The 15,307-nt window shown below is 42.9% G+C and overlaps 2 protein-coding genes across 6 annotated transcripts in view; one reads left to right on the top strand and one right to left on the bottom strand.

The window, feature by feature from the left end:
• The window catches only part of dip2a (disco-interacting protein 2 homolog A), a 204,777-nt gene extending 194,019 nt beyond the window's left edge, over positions 1-10,758 (top strand). For 4 of the 5 annotated variants that reach the window (XM_056580042.1, XM_056580040.1, XM_056580039.1 and 1 more), the window contains 3 exons: positions 88-262; positions 1,100-1,223; positions 1,390-10,757. In XM_056580042.1, coding sequence (XP_056436017.1) covers positions 88-262; positions 1,100-1,223; positions 1,390-1,642 — 552 coding nt within the window. In that variant the 3' untranslated portion in view covers positions 1,643-10,757. Of the gene's footprint in view, positions 1-87; positions 263-1,099; positions 1,224-1,389 lie in introns of all 5 variants that reach the window. The other variant, XM_056580043.1, reaches the window with a different exon arrangement.
• The window catches only part of LOC130373497 (sacsin-like), a 28,184-nt gene continuing 22,079 nt past the window's right edge, over positions 9,203-15,307 (bottom strand). Inside the window, exons 7-8 of the mRNA XM_056580038.1 lie at positions 14,751-14,839; positions 9,203-14,662 (exon numbers count right to left, since the gene is read on the bottom strand). Of these exons, the coding sequence (XP_056436013.1) occupies positions 9,288-14,662; positions 14,751-14,839 (5,464 nt within the window). The 3' untranslated portion in view covers positions 9,203-9,287. The remainder of the gene's footprint in view (positions 14,663-14,750; positions 14,840-15,307) is intronic.

Here is a 15,307-nt window from a genome sequence, read left to right as displayed (position 1 = left end):
ATCTCAGATGGCCCAGGTCATCTGAGATAAGGGTCTGTCCCTGAGTAAGCCCTGAAGCAGCCTGGGTGTGTGTTTTTCGTTTGTCAGATTTGGGTGAGCAGCCCCCACAATGCAACGGGGTACTACACCGTGTACGGAGAGGAGGCGCTGCACACGGACCACTTCAACACCAGACTCTGCTTTGGAGACACAGTCACCAACTGGGCCAGGACGGGCTACCTGGGCTTCCTGCGTCGCACAGAGCTGACCGATGCCAGCGGAGGTGTGTGGTCCACTCTGAACACTAGCGGCTGTAGAGAGGCTGATGAGGGGCTTCAGGAGGAGGTGTGTGGTCCACTCTGAACATTAGCGGCTGTAGAGAGGCTGATGAGAGGCTGATGAGAGGCTTCAGGAGAAGGTGTGTGGTCCACTCTGAACACTAGCGGCTGTAGAGAGGCTGATGAGAGGCTTCAGGAGGTGTGTGTCCACTCTGAACACTAGCGCTGTAGAGAGGCTTCAGGAGGAGGTGTGTGTCCACTCTGAACACTAGCGCTGTAGAGAGGCTTCAGGAGGAGGTGTGTGTCCACTCTGAACACTAGCGCTGTAGAGAGGCTTCAGGAGGAGGTGTGTGTCCACTCTGAACACTAGCGCTGTAGAGAGGCTTCAGGAGGAGGTGTGTGTCCACTCTGAACACTAGCACTGTAGAGAGGCTTCAGGAGGAGGTGTGTGTCCACTCTGAACACTAGCACTGTAGAGAGGCTTCAGGAGGAGGTGTGTGTCCACTCTGAACACTAGCACTGTAGAGAGGCTTCAGGAGGAGGTGTGTTTCCTCCTCTGGTATCTGACAGCCGCTGGAATCTACTATAACTAATATTATTATTTTTTTGCTGAACTTACTATAATTATTTTCATAATTCAATCATGCTTTGTCTGTCTGTCTATCTGTACGGCTGCCTGACTGTCTGTCTATATGTTTGTATGCCTCTCTGTCTGTCTGTCCCCCTGTTTGTCTGCCGATCTGTCTCTCAATCTGTCTGTCCTTCCTTCCTTTCTGTCTGTCTGTCTCTCCATCTGTCTGCCTGTCTGTCTCGCCGCCTGTCTGTCCCCCTGTCTGCTGTAGAGCGCCACGATGCCCTCTATGTGGTGGGCTCCCTGGACGAGACGCTGGAGCTGAGGGGGATGCGGTACCACCCCATCGACATCGAGACCTCCGTTATCAGGGCCCACAAGAGCATCGCTGAGTGGTGAGGACCGCCCATGCTCTGGAACCCTCCCAGGGAGGGAGATCCACTTCAGGGGGGAGTGGAAGTAGCTTGTATGAACTGGTTTACTATCAGTAGAAGGGTGGAGTTGTGAATATGCCTTTTGGCAAGGTGAGTTTATTCATAATGTATGTATCCATCTCCCAAGCGCGGTGTTCACCTGGACCAATCTGCTGGTGGTGGTGGTGGAGCTGGAGGGCTCTGAGCAGGAGGCCTTGGACCTGGTGGCCCTGGTCACCAACGTGGTGCTGGAGGAGCACTACCTGATTGTGGGCGTGGTGGTGGTTGTGGACCCCGGCGTCATCCCCATCAACTCACGTGGGGAGAAGCAGCGCATGCACCTCAGGGACGGCTTCCTGGCCGACCAGCTGGACCCCATCTATGTGGCCTACAACATGTGAGGCGTTGGGGCAGTGTGGCGCCACCGGTAGAGGCCTATGCCCTTCAGGAAGTCAAGCGTTGCAGGAGGACGAGGTTAGGAGGGCTGCGGGGGGTCATCAGACGGGGGAGGGAAAGGTCAGAAGGCTGAACATCACAGGCCCAAACTCCTCTAAAGGACTGGGAGCAGCTTTTGGTTGGGGTTCAGCTGGGATGTGTTTGTGCTGCAGAACTCCCATGGTCAGGGGAAGCATTGAGTAGCTCTCAGAGCCGTTCACACCACACCATGTCTGCTCTGTGGTTTAGAACGGCTGTGTTCTGCCATCAGTTTTGTCGTCGGGCCCCTTGAACCTAAATCTGTTTGACTCTCATCTGTGTTTTCTATTTGGTTCCCAATTTTATGAAAAACTCGTTCTGCCTGGAGTCAGTGATAATTCATGTGGAAGAATGGGTGTTTTCTTAAAGAAAGATTTTATTACAGACTATCAAGCGAAAGGCTACACGCTAATTGAAACGCTACGATATTTGGCCGATTTTTAGCCAAACCTTATTTCCCAATAAGGTTTGGCTAAATTGTCCTCATGTGTTTATTTAATGTCGATCATCATGTTTGTCAATCATCAATCCTGTTTCTTAACGTTAAAGGATCTGGGTTTCTCATGATAGATGAGTTGATATATCTCGTGAATTTCAGATTGTTCTCGTAACACAACACACTTTTTTGAAAATGAAAACCCTCTGCTGCGGATGAGTTTTCATCGATTTTGCTTTATATTCTTTCCTATAGTCCCATGATTTGATCAAATAAAATGCAATACAACCAATATGGAAGTTGCAAGATCACAGCAATGCATTCAATACCATAATCCATTATATAAGGATGTTTATAGAAGATATATATTTATACATAGGGATCATTGTGTACAACACTTTTTATTTCTTCTTGTCGTTAACCTCGTCCCACTTGGTTTGTCACAGATATGTTGTGTGGATGTCTCAACTCTCCGCCGTCATCAGTCATTCTGGATGTTGCCAACAAAGTTTGATTTTGTTCTGTTCTTGATTTGCATGTGCTGTATGAGTCCGATTTGTGATAGGCTGTACCAGACCCCCCCCGCCTCCCCCTTCATAATATCTAATGAATATGAAATATGTAAGATAACTTTTATTTTTTATTTTAAATCCACTTTGAAGACAGGCTTCAGGCCTGCTGTAAGTATGTACAGGATTTGTGTAAGTTATTAAGAGACTATCGACGGACACTCCTGGTAGGTTCATAACAAAGACTGGATCTAGTGAACTGCCCGCTCACCTGAACTGCAGACATGGTTGGAGTGTTTTTCTACTGAATGACCTTCAGGCTGTGTCCTATGGCTTCAGTCAAATAAAGAAGATTCCATGCAGACTCTGGGATGCTTCTGCTCCGAGAGGACTTACTCCTCATTGGACCATGAGAAGATGCAATTGTCTGGCGTGTGGTTGGTTGTCATTATTTTTCATACCATAATTTCTTATTAAAAGAAAACTTTACTTATACAAGTTGAATGTTTTGTGTTTCATTTGTGTTTACTGACTTGATGTTAGGATCCTGAGCCTCAAGATGTTAGCTAATTCCTCTTTTTGAAACATATTTATATTCGTATTTTCTAGTATTTCTACTCCAATGTACTATCGAAGAAAGAATGCTCAAATACACAATGTGATGAGAATCCTTTGTTTATTTCCCTTTATTATTCATAGTAACATTTATAGAAAGACGATTGGTATGTTTCACATATCGAGGAAGTTTTAAAAGGTAATGCCTCCATTTCAATGTGTATATAGAGCAATTCATTTATCCTCAAAGGATTTAATAAAATCAAAAAATGCATCAAACATAACAATTTTTACATTAACAATAAAATAATAGAAGTGTACATGGAAACAAAAACTGCAAAACAGTACATTATTTCAGTGGTCATTAAGGAATCATTAAGCTTGTTGACAGGTTTGTTCAATAATAAAGAGTGAAAAGTGTGTTCACAAGACCATAACACTCATACAACGATGCATAGAATTATAAAATTATCCTAATTAAATGATACCTATATATAAAAAAGATCTCAAATGTAAAAAAGATATCTGATCCCACTCTCAGGATTTATTTCCACATTTTGTTTATGGAAATAAAACAAAATATGTTTTTTAATCACAAAACAGAATTTAATCACAAATTCTTAATGAACATAAGCCTCTATCATGCACAGAAGCTCTGAAGCCATATCCACAGCTGGCCGCTCGTCCGTTTCCTTGAACTGTTCGTGAGGAATGATAGGGGAAGCATTGTCAGGGTATTGAGTTTTCTTTGCATCCACTCCAAGCAACTTTACACTGTCAACTATTTGAGTCAGCTCCCTTAATCGAGGATCGAAGCAAGCAACTCGTGCCGCCATAATGGAGATGGTGCAGTTAGCAGAACGTTTCCCATTTTTTTTGTACTCTGCAGCGATGAGAGCCTTTTCCATGATTTGGTGAACCTTGAACAAACACCATTCTGTGCTCCCACTGCCAATGTCATTCTCAGCTGCCGCCAAATCACAGCGTGCCTGCTGCAGCCAACGCTGGGCCTCTGCTCGGTTTGGCCTTGGGACGTTTTCTTGATGAGTCCAGAAGTTGTAACTATAAGAGCGATACTGTTGATAAAATCGCTCCCGGCCATTCCTGTGCCGCCTGGCCTCCTGATTCCAATTTCCATAGAAATCCCTGAAGTTTCCGTTCCATTTAGGCTTTGAGGAATCTGCAGTTTTACCGTTTGTCAGTTCATCAATTCTGTTCATCAGGTATTTAAATGCCTCAGTGGAAATCTCAATGCACTCTGGGTTTTTGTCGGGGTGCCATCTGAGGTACAGTCTTTTTATGGCTGCATGTTTCTCCTCCTTGGAAAGGGTCCAGATTTCTTCCAAACATTTGTCAATTTCCCTTTTGGCTTCATCAAAAGATGCTGGCAACGTCCTGCCAGGTGTGGATGTTTCCTCAGAGAACTCCCCTTTTCCATTCCACTCTGATCCTTCATGTAGCTCCAGTACCATGCAGGATGCTCCTGATTTAATGCTCATCTTTTTCAATTTGGGCTTCTTTTCTCGTATGAACTGATAGAGCTCAAGCGAACTCACTTCGATGAACTCTTTGTTGTTGGTTTGGATTTCATACCTGCGTGACAGTTGTGCGCCCGTGGCTCCAGGCATTTGCTTGACAATAACTGCATAAATGTAGATGTCATTGCTCAAATAGCCAACATGTTCGCCTTCTTCAAAATTATTGAGCATGTTCATATCAAGGCAGTCGAGCCATTCATCTGGGATAACACTCCCAGGTTCTGCTGGGTAGAGAGCAGAGTGGTCCGCTTCTGCGCTGTCATGAATTCCGTGCTTTTCCAGCTTTTGCTGGACCTCCTGCAGGCTGTCACACATCAAAAGAACCCCAAGGACAGGTAGATGATTGGAGGCAAGTTTGTTCCCTAATAGAGCGTTTATCTCTTTTGTCATTGTCAAGTTTATTTCATTCATCACTTTTGGAGCCATGTCATCGTTGTGTTTCAAATAAAAGGTGCATCCTTGTTGTCCTTTTTTGACGTAGACTTCAGCCTCCGCCACTGTATCGTTCAGTGGCTGTTGATCCAAACACAGCTCGGTTTCAAGGCTCCTGCAGCAGATGATTTGAATACGGCCAAAAGTCTGCTCACACATGTCGCCAGCATCTTCTTGTGTGATTTCGCCTTTTGACTGTTCTCTCAGGAGACAGATAAGTCCATGTCGGAAGGCTATAGATGACAGATGTTTCTCAAACCATCCACTGAATTCACAGCTTTTCCCGTACTGACAAATGTGCATGTTTGATTTTCCCAAACGCTCCTCGGTACACTGAGAGAGCATTTTGGGCTGAAGATTTTCTGGCAACATTTGTACCAGTTGACGATGCTCATACATATCGTCCCCCAAATGGCATATCCTAAGGCTCGCAAGTAGCGGCAACTTATTTTTCAATGCTTTCTCCAACCTTGCCTGAAATACTGTGTCATTAAAGTAGAGTTTATTTGAGGGGTATAGTTTCCCTTCTTTTGACGGGAGGTACAACGTCTCCGAAAATGTAAGGGGGGATCCTTTTTCCTGTCTCTTAAGTAGGAGGAATATCTGCTCAACAGCTCGCCTGATGGTGTTCTTTTGATTTGAGTTTAGTGTTTGTTTTTCACAGGAATCGTTGAAAACCGCTGTGAGAGTTTGACAATACTGCTCTACTGTTGGTACCTCAGTCACACCAATTCTCTTAAAGAACTCTGCATACATTGCATCCTTTGGCTGGATTTGTACAAGTAGGGCCTGAAGTCCAAGTCGTTGGCAGTCCAAGAGAGTCTCTTCAGCTTTTACAAGTTGTGTGTCATTTCAACTAACACAACAGGCAGGCCAGTAAATCTATTAACTGGAAATGTGGTGTTTTGTAAGTAGGCATATGAATGCCTGAAAACAACAGCCCTGATTTTCTTGAGATCATCAGACTGACAAGGTACCTGGCAGACGTTCGCCATGTTTGTAGTGACAGACAGCATGGGTGGTTCTTCAAAGGCTCCAGCCATTTCTATAATTTCTTTGTCATTTGGGTTGCAATGTGGCATAGCTATGATTGGCATAGAAGTCCAAATCAAATGCTGATGATTATTTCCAATCAATGACCCCCTGAGAGCTACAGTTCTCTCAACTGCAGCTGGACGTTGAAAGGTGCATAGATCTTTTCTTATTTGCACTGGTAAAAGGAATTTGATGTCAGCCAAGGACTTCATAAGTTCTTTGTCATTTCCTGCCTTTTTCATTGCAACACTCAGAAGTTTTGATGATTTTAGTTCTAAGACTGCCAGTTCACAGTTCCCTTTAGACTCAGATTCGATTTGGTATGCAAAAGCAATGATTTCATTGTTTGATACAAAATGCCTCATTCCCAGTTCCTTAACCAATTCTCTTGCTTGCATTTCCATGGATGATGTGTCACAAATTGCCTTCCAAAATCTCTGAGGCACAAATTTCCCTTGAGGCAACATTATGGTGTACAACCTCACATGGTCATCAAAGTAGAATGATGCCATCTCTGAATTTCCTTGGATACTGCGGATCAGCTTCACTTCCTTCATTGAGGAGATGATGTTTGCTTCATGTTTAGGATACTCCGAATCGATTTGCAGTAACAACAACATTTTGATGGAGCGAAGAATCTGTTCCTCTGTGAGTGCATGAATGACAGGCAGGATGAACTTAACAAAATACTGAAGATGAGAAAGGATTGGGATCTGGAATTGTTCAGAGAGTTGCTCATTTACTAAACTTTGTTTGAGAAAAGTGCTGCTGCTCTCTTTCAGATTGAACAAGTCTGGAAAGCTTGTCATGCCATTGACAATGAATACCTTTCCAGGTCCATCAATCCTGACTCGCTTTCCGTCTAGTGTTTCAAAGATTGGCAAAGATTTGACTTTTCTCTGATACTGACTCTTGTCCTTTGATTTCAATAGTCCAAACTGTAGAAACCCCTGTAGCTCATTTAGCTCGTAATTAGAAAGGTTGCAAAACTCGGAAGGATTTAGTTTGAAAACCAAGTCCAACACAGCACTTTGATCCCTTGTATTCAATGATTCAGTGTCTAGCTGTGTTGGTAGTTTTGATCCAAGCCTTAAGAAGAGTGCAGTGTCAAGCATCATGCATCCGAGTTTAAACAGGATGCTTGGTATGCCCTCATTCGAGCTAAATTGAATCACACTTGGCATGCTCATCATTGTTTGCAAGAAGGGTTTGTTATTTGACCTTGGGCACACAACTGGCACCATTTGACAGCCATCAAAAAGCTCCCGAACTGTACTAAATGTCATACATTGGGATATTTCACTTGTGAAAAACTGCCAAGCACTTATCAACCACTTCTGTATTACTGCGTTTGGTACATGGAGACCAAAAAGTGGATCAACCTCACAGTCTTTGAGGAGACGGGGAAGTATAGCTTTCAGATACTTCTCTGCATGAGGAATTGTTAACTTTTTAACATATTTGGGTTGTAGAACTTCAATGTGCTTTTCAATGGTCCGATAATCAACAAAATCCTTTTCATATCCGCAAAACAAAGAATGATGTCTGGTGATTAGTTTAGGATCGCTGGAATCAAACACCCTCAAAACTTGGTCATTTGTTAGAAGAAGAGGGAGTCCACTAATTAAACAAGGTTTGTTCTTAACATTCAAGCCCTTGTCTTTCAAGCAGAAACTCAACAGTTTGGCGTATGTTTCTCCATCTTGAATTAGTGTTTGTTCGATTGGCAATGGTAAACCCTTCATGGTTTTGGTAGGATCATTGAGTGGCTTTTCTCGAAGAAAATCGTTCACAGTTGAAGGGCTTACAGACCTAACTTTCACCCCAGCAGCTTTTAAACTTTCCCAAATGTTTGCCATATCGCTAGAAAAAGGAACCAATTTCATTCCAAACCTCTCTAACATGGGGTTGATGGATTCTGTGGCTTCCTCTAGGGACAAATGAGGTGCATCAGTTTGTTCTGCCTCTTTGACATTACACCACTCTAAAGAGTACTCCCTAAATGACCTATATGAGGTGATTCTTACTGTGCTCTTCGACACTGGAATGACATCAAGAGCCTTGTTGCAAATTGTTCTGTAAACTTCATGTATCATTTCTTGCCAGTCCGGAGCAATATCTTGTGAAACAAATGGGAAAAAACGAAGATAATTGTGGAGACGATGACTGTCTCGACTTGTGGAACACATGTTCCTATCTGGAAGGGTTCGGCAGATGTTATGAAGCAGGTCTGCGTACAGGGGAGCTATGACATCGATTTTCAATACTCCATTCCAATCTACTTTCAAACTTTTGCCATCCTCTTTCCATAGGTCCCTCCTGGATGAGTCTACCTCAAAGTTCCCATTCACATGGACTGGAAGGCCAGTTTGAACAGGTAGAGGAAGGGTACAAAAGGTTCCACCTTTGAAATTCTCCTCTTTGTAAGGCTTGTAGTCCACACATGCAGCAACTGATGCTTGAGGCAGCTTGTCGAACCGTCTACCAGTGTCACCTCTAAGTGATCCAAACTGATCTGCAATTACCCATTCACTTTTGCTGTTGGAGGACGTTGAAATCCGTATTCTGTAAATTGCCTGGTATGGTGTAACAGAACCGTCCGATTTCAAGGCATTTTGTAGTTTCATTTGAAAATGAGTTTTTTCCTTGCAGCTTTCGTCTTGTATGCTTTTTTCAACCTTGAAGACATTTTCTAGTTTTCCAGAGTCTTCAATTTTATGGAGTTGTATTTTCTGAATATTTTTTGAGAAGAGAATCAAACCCTCTGGGTCATCAAGAAGGGCCGAGAACAAATCTTCAATGTCGTGGGCAGTGATACCCTGGGCTGAGATTTTAGAGTTGTTTGCCATTTTACCAATTCGCAGCGGTAATCTGAACATCGTTCCTTCTTCAAGAGTAAATTCCTTGGGCAGAAATGACTTGTAGACATCAAGGTATGTCTCTTTAAAAACTGAATCAAGCTTGTACCCACAGCCAGCAGTTTTCCCTGATGTTTGTTCAATGTATGTTTGATTTGGATCAGAAATGCAGAGTATTTTATCTCCAGTTAAGATAGAAGGGCAATCCGTTATGTTATACACAGAGTTGAATCCAATTCCATATTTTCCTGTTTTGCCTGAGTGTTGTGTTTGCCACCTTCTCCCAGCTGCTGGATGCCTTTCAGATCTGCATCAGAGAACACCTTGTTGTTGTAGACACACAATGCAGGGCCCTGCAGATGGTTCCACTTCTTTCCAAAGGTTTTTTCTGTTCCGTGCTGTCTTTTGTCCCAGACCAGGTGGATTTCTGTGGCTTCTGCATCATCAGCATTTTGAATTAGCTCTTTCAGGATATCTTTCTTGGATGGATAGGCCTCAATAATGTTTTTTATTCTCACTGTCAGTTCCTCTCGCTGCTCAAACTCAAAGTCAAATGGTGACATGTTTGCAACTAAGGAATTTTCCAGAGTTTGATGTTTGGTTGTCTTGATTCCAAAATGGCGTGCCATTACTCGACTAAAGTCCTCATGGCACAGTGTCACCCCTAAATTTAGCGGCATCCAGGGACTGTCATTGAAGGATAACTCTGCTGCAGGTTGCAGAACCCCATGCTCATTGGGGATGAGACAGTCTTTTATTTCTTCTTTCTTCTCATACAAACCCCTCAATACTGTGAGGCAGATATTGAGATCGGGCTTGGAAAGGGGCTTCTGTCCATGTGAGGCATGTAATCCCTCGATAACAGTGAGATACTGACCTCTTGTGAATTTCTTTTGAACGCCAACACTCTCCCAGAGGCTCTTGAAACCAGCAAAGACCAATGGAAGTACATGAAGGTATGGCTTTGCCTCAAAGTCCTCATTTTCTGCCACACATTGTGCATGTACAAACTTGCAGCCAACAAGAATGAACGGAAATGAATGTGCCCTTTCTGAAATTAGTGGGGTATCTCCATGCTGCTTGAGCCACTGATCGAGAAATGTATAGCATTTACTGACTATCTCGTGAAGCCTTGTTTCGTTGGAGCTCTGGTTTTTGAAACTAGTGCTTTCCAGCTGTTGTAGCACTGTCTCAAGTGGTGGACTTTGACGAACTCTCAAAATGTTTAAGACAGGATCAACTTTGTATGTTTCCAAGTTGGTGTGATCAAGCACATGCTCTGTCATGTTCACAAGGTGGTGGTATTTTTCATGAAAAACATCAATGGGCTTCTGAAGTGTGACCCTTCCCGACTCTGGAGAAAAGGCTGGAAGAAATGCAGTATTCCTGATTGATTCCCAGTAGAGCGAGTCCTTGTCAGGCAGATGACCCCTCAACTGTTCCATAATACATTTCAATTGTACACATGCTTTATTTTTGTCTTTTTTCCAAACATAATTGATGCTACCAACTTTTTGTGCAATCTCTTCCAATGGGATATAGTCACTCAACATTCCAAGTTCCAACAAGCGTTGCACTCTTCTAGGGGCACTAAAGTCAATTTTGGTTCCGTCAAGCAAGCGTCCTTCTGTCTGTCGAAAAAGACAGGCGACTTTTCCAGTAGGATAAACAACTTTCTTGGTGCATTGAAGTTGTCCACCCTTTGTAGGAATGCATGGATGGTGCATCAGTAGGTCATTAATTTCAGTCAAGTCGAGGTCAATGGCATGCAGCACAAGAGCATTCCTATTTTCAGCATCCATGATAGCTAGATTCCTAAACACAGCTTCTTCATAAAATGTCTCCCAGTTCCATGTTCTGCTCTCTATATCTTTTTGGAAGCCAGCCTGGTTGAAGCTGTTTCTCAGCCAAATTGGAAGAGGAACCACATGGTTGGGTGCTTTCACATGGCTTTGCGCTACTCTCATTGCAAGTCCACCAATTTCCTTGTTCTCTTCAATGCTTTCATGTAAAAAGATGGCCTTGTTGAAGCAACACCAGTGCTCGCCATCACTGAAGATCTCTGGTGCATTTTGATGGACGACAGCAGAATAAAAAGCATCCACCAACGGTTGAAATGGTTTTGTCACTTTTTCCCTATCAGGCCAATAGATGAAGTAACAGTAGCCTTCCAAGTCTTTGTCTTGAGACATGTTCTTCAATACGGAGAGCACAGTGATATATGCTGATTTTGCAGGGTCCTGAAGGAGAGCCTTGTTCCAGTCATTTTTCACTCCCCTTGCCCATAGAGCCTTCCGATTCGAAGTCACTGCAAATGACCCATTCAGATTCACTGGAAGACCTGTTTGAATGGAGAGAGGGAGGAAGCAAAAGGCTTGACCAATTAGTTCTTTTTTTGATGGCATCCATTTCTCTGAATTGGGATTTTTGTCGAGAGCCACAGCAATTCCACCAACAGGCAGAGTGAACTTGGCTTCCTTGTTTTTGTCATGAATCATTTTGAGGCACTGTTGTGTTCCAAAGCAATTGTATAGGAGCCAGAACTTGACTGATCCACTTTCTTGTTGTTCAATTTGGACAATTTGGGCTGTGTGACAGTCAGTTAATTCGTAGCATTTTTTATTTTCACTGACCAGGCTTTCAACTCCTTCAATTTGCTCTTTTAACGTTTGGTCTGGTATCTTCATGCTCCTCACAATGGTCTTTGAAACATTAAATTTAGTCTGAATTTGATCATCTTGTGGAGGAGTTGAGGCATTGCTTGTGATATTTTGTAGAGAAACTGTATTTATGTTTTTTAGAAAGAGCAGGTACATTTGTGAATTGCTCATGAAATTATTTTGGAAACCAACAATATTGACCCTGTCATACACTTTAGTGCTTATTTCTGACTTGAAAGCCTCTTCGTGTGTTCGGAAGGGTAGTTTGATGAGAGTACCTTGGTAGGGTTTATAAGTGCTGATTCTGCTAAAATGGCAATCAAAGATGTTTTCATACGATTTGAACTGCCCTGGAAACCACTTGAAGAGATCACAGTGGGTTAGGTCCAGCTTAATTCCAGGATTAGTTTTTTCCTTTATGTGCTTCTTCAGGTGTGTAACATTTGGATCCAGCATGAGGAGATGACTGCCACTAAGGATGGAGGGACAGTCCGTCACATGATACACTGTATTGAACCCGAGGCCAAACTTTCCAATTTTATCAACCATGTTTTCTTTTGAGGCAGATCCTACTCTGACGATATTGGTCCAATCATCCTCTGTGAATTGCTCATCATTGTATGACCAAAGACAGGGCCCCTGGCAAGCAGTCATTCCAGGGTCAATAAGACTTTCTGGTGGTTCTTTGTGCACCCTGAAATCGACCATGAACCTACATGCCTTTGCTCTAGCATCCTCAGCATTTTGAATCAGCTCTTTAAAGATGTCATGTTCCTCGTCATATTCATTCAGAATGTTTTTAATCCGCATTGTTATTGGTTCCGACTGTCCACACTGTTGTATTCCTATCATCTCAGGGCTAAGTATCCGTGTGCTGAGCAGTGGGATCTTCAGCCACTCAGCAGTGGCTCTTGGTATCTCTGCATGAATGACATAGAATTCTTCCTGATGATTATTGAGTGCCTCCAAACCATCTCTGCTGATGTCACAGAAGACTGTTGTTGACAGTGGCTTTAAGGTAAAATGTTCATCATTGGTAATGACTGGAACAGGGATGTCTTCTTCAACAACTCTCTTCTCTCTCCCCATCCAGTTGAGTATATCAACCGCCATTTTTAGCTCACCAGGACTCCCAACTGGTATGTGCCTTTCTTCAATGGAGTCTTTGATCTGATTAAGAATGCCAACTATTTCTTCTCTTGAAAGGCACTGTCTTAATCCAAAATGGATGAGCAACTTCTGGTAAGGAAGAAATTCTTTTGGAATTTTCCCAATGTAAGAACTTAGATCTAGATTTGGAGGGTAGTCAAGAACTAGATCCACAGGAGAAACAAACTTGTTGTGTGCCCATAACCACTTTGTGTCCTTGGTCACAATCTCTGCAAACTCATAAATGTGACCTTGCATATACATGTAAGTACTATGCAGCTTCCTGTTGAAATCCACATATAGATCTGGATCGATTAGTGTATGTGCAATTGATGACATCACTGACATGTTTTCCAACACTTTAAGAGGTGGGGGCAAGTGTGTGATGCCGAGTTCATTGCGTACCTTCTCACTAAACTCTTTTTTCAGGGGCATTACATGCCCAACAATGTCCTCATACTTTGTATGTCCAATTTCATGTGGACAGAAGAAACCAAGTCTCTCCTTGTTTTGTTGTCCTGGTTCAACACATGGCACCCATTTCATCATCGACAGGCTTTTGAGCTGTGGTTCAGAGAATTTGGACAGCACATCATTGCTATTGAGCAGGCAAAGAATGACCTCAGCCCTTTTGACAGCCTTCTTGTAAGAGTTAAGTTGCAAATTCTCAATCTGTTTGACAGCATCCAACAAATGCAAAGTAGTGATATCTGCTTCCTTGTTTAGCAATCCAAGTTCTGTTAAACTCTGAAGCATTTGTGCTGTTTGTGTGTACAAGGCTGGTGGGAAGAAGTCCAAAGGAAAAAGATCCTTGAAGGTTTCAATTCTAGGATCAAATAATTGTGATGTCTTTTTCCAGCCTCCGTTGAGTTGAATGAAGTTCAGCTCCTTACATTTGGCTTTTAAGGCTTTATTTTGAGAGAACAGGTTACCACCATGCTCTAAAATCCATGTCATTGTTTTCTCTGTAGCATCCTTTCCAAAAGCATCACACTGAACACAATTAATCAGTAGACTAGCTGCTTGAGGTGTATCAAGGATATCAATGTTGAGTAGTTGTAGGAGTCTGCGGTCGGCCTCAGTGACACACTGTATCACATGGTCAGGCATAGTGAGTTCTGTTGGGATCGTTAACCGGGAACCCAAAATCACAGCCTGCTTTGATTGAGAATCAACACATGATCCCTTCATGGTCTGGAACAAAGGTAACTTTGAGAGAACATCTTGCTCTCTGGCTGAGAGAGAATCCAGGCGACAGATATAGTTCTTAAGTTCCTCTCTGTCATCATGAGAAACTGACTGAATTACTTTGATGAGATGATCAGAATCTGTGTTCACGAAGACCTGAAGGACACTCCGTGGAGAAGGGGGCAGCACATAAGAGTCTATGTCTTCATGTTTAAGCCACTCTTCTCCTCTCACAACAGTGCCGCCAACCTTTCTCACCCATTCAGCAATCTGCTGTGGCAAGCTATTCTGTTTGCTTCTCTGAAAAATTAGGGTTGTGTTCTGTTGTATTCTTGCCAGTAACATGGGCTGCGTGGGGTCCACTTGGGACTCAATGGATATTAAAGGCATTCCAGTGAAACCACTTAACTCTCTGAAATGAGTGTTAAGGAATTTCCAGAACTCTTGAAGCCATCCGGCTGGCGGATGCCCGCAGTTTGCAATTTCCCAGGTAACATGCTCCATTCCCTGTTTCCAATCCGTAGGCAAATACCTCTTTGCCAGGTCAGTGACCTTGTCTGCATCAATGTTGATGATGTTGAATATATCTGGAAAATAGACCATTGGAAAACAGCATTAAATGCATGCAAATTGGGTGTTAATGTAAATACATGATACACAAAACAACATGCCTACCTCTTGTGGCCAGCATTTTCAGGTGTGATTGGCAGGTGGTGCTCAGGTCCTGTGGGATGAACAAGTGTTTGCAACCAGGCAGCAGGGACCTGTCGAGGAATGAGTTGGCTTTCATGTGAACCATCTAAGAGTATAGATGACAGCTTCCAACAGCACACTAGCCCTTTTCACACATAGATATGTTACATTAACGGATAAGGATTACTGGTAAAAGATAGCAGTGTCTGCGTTCGCATAAGACACATCTCTCTTTTCAGCGGAATGCTATCATTCAAACAGCAGTTATAAACCTCTGTTGTAATTTCCCGGAAATAACTTGTTACCATTGCCCCGGAATCACTGCAATTTGAAAAGAATAAATGTCCAATGTAATGCTCAGCTGCCGTTAATTACCAGCATGTGGCTGCAAGTGTGAAAGGGGTTAATGATTTAATTTAAATTATTAATAAACACTTCGGGAAGAATGCTGTTAGAATTGTGCTAACTGCTATTTACTATGTGCTATTTCTACAAATAATCAAACCATAGTTATTACAGACACAGGGGAAGGTTATATA

Source organism: Gadus chalcogrammus, chromosome 20 (genome assembly GCF_026213295.1).
Source record: "Gadus chalcogrammus isolate NIFS_2021 chromosome 20, NIFS_Gcha_1.0, whole genome shotgun sequence".
In the NCBI taxonomy this organism is placed as follows: domain Eukaryota; kingdom Metazoa; phylum Chordata; class Actinopteri; order Gadiformes; family Gadidae; genus Gadus; species Gadus chalcogrammus.
Note: the sequence above shows the minus strand (reverse complement) of the source record. Positions and strands in the feature narration are given on the sequence as shown.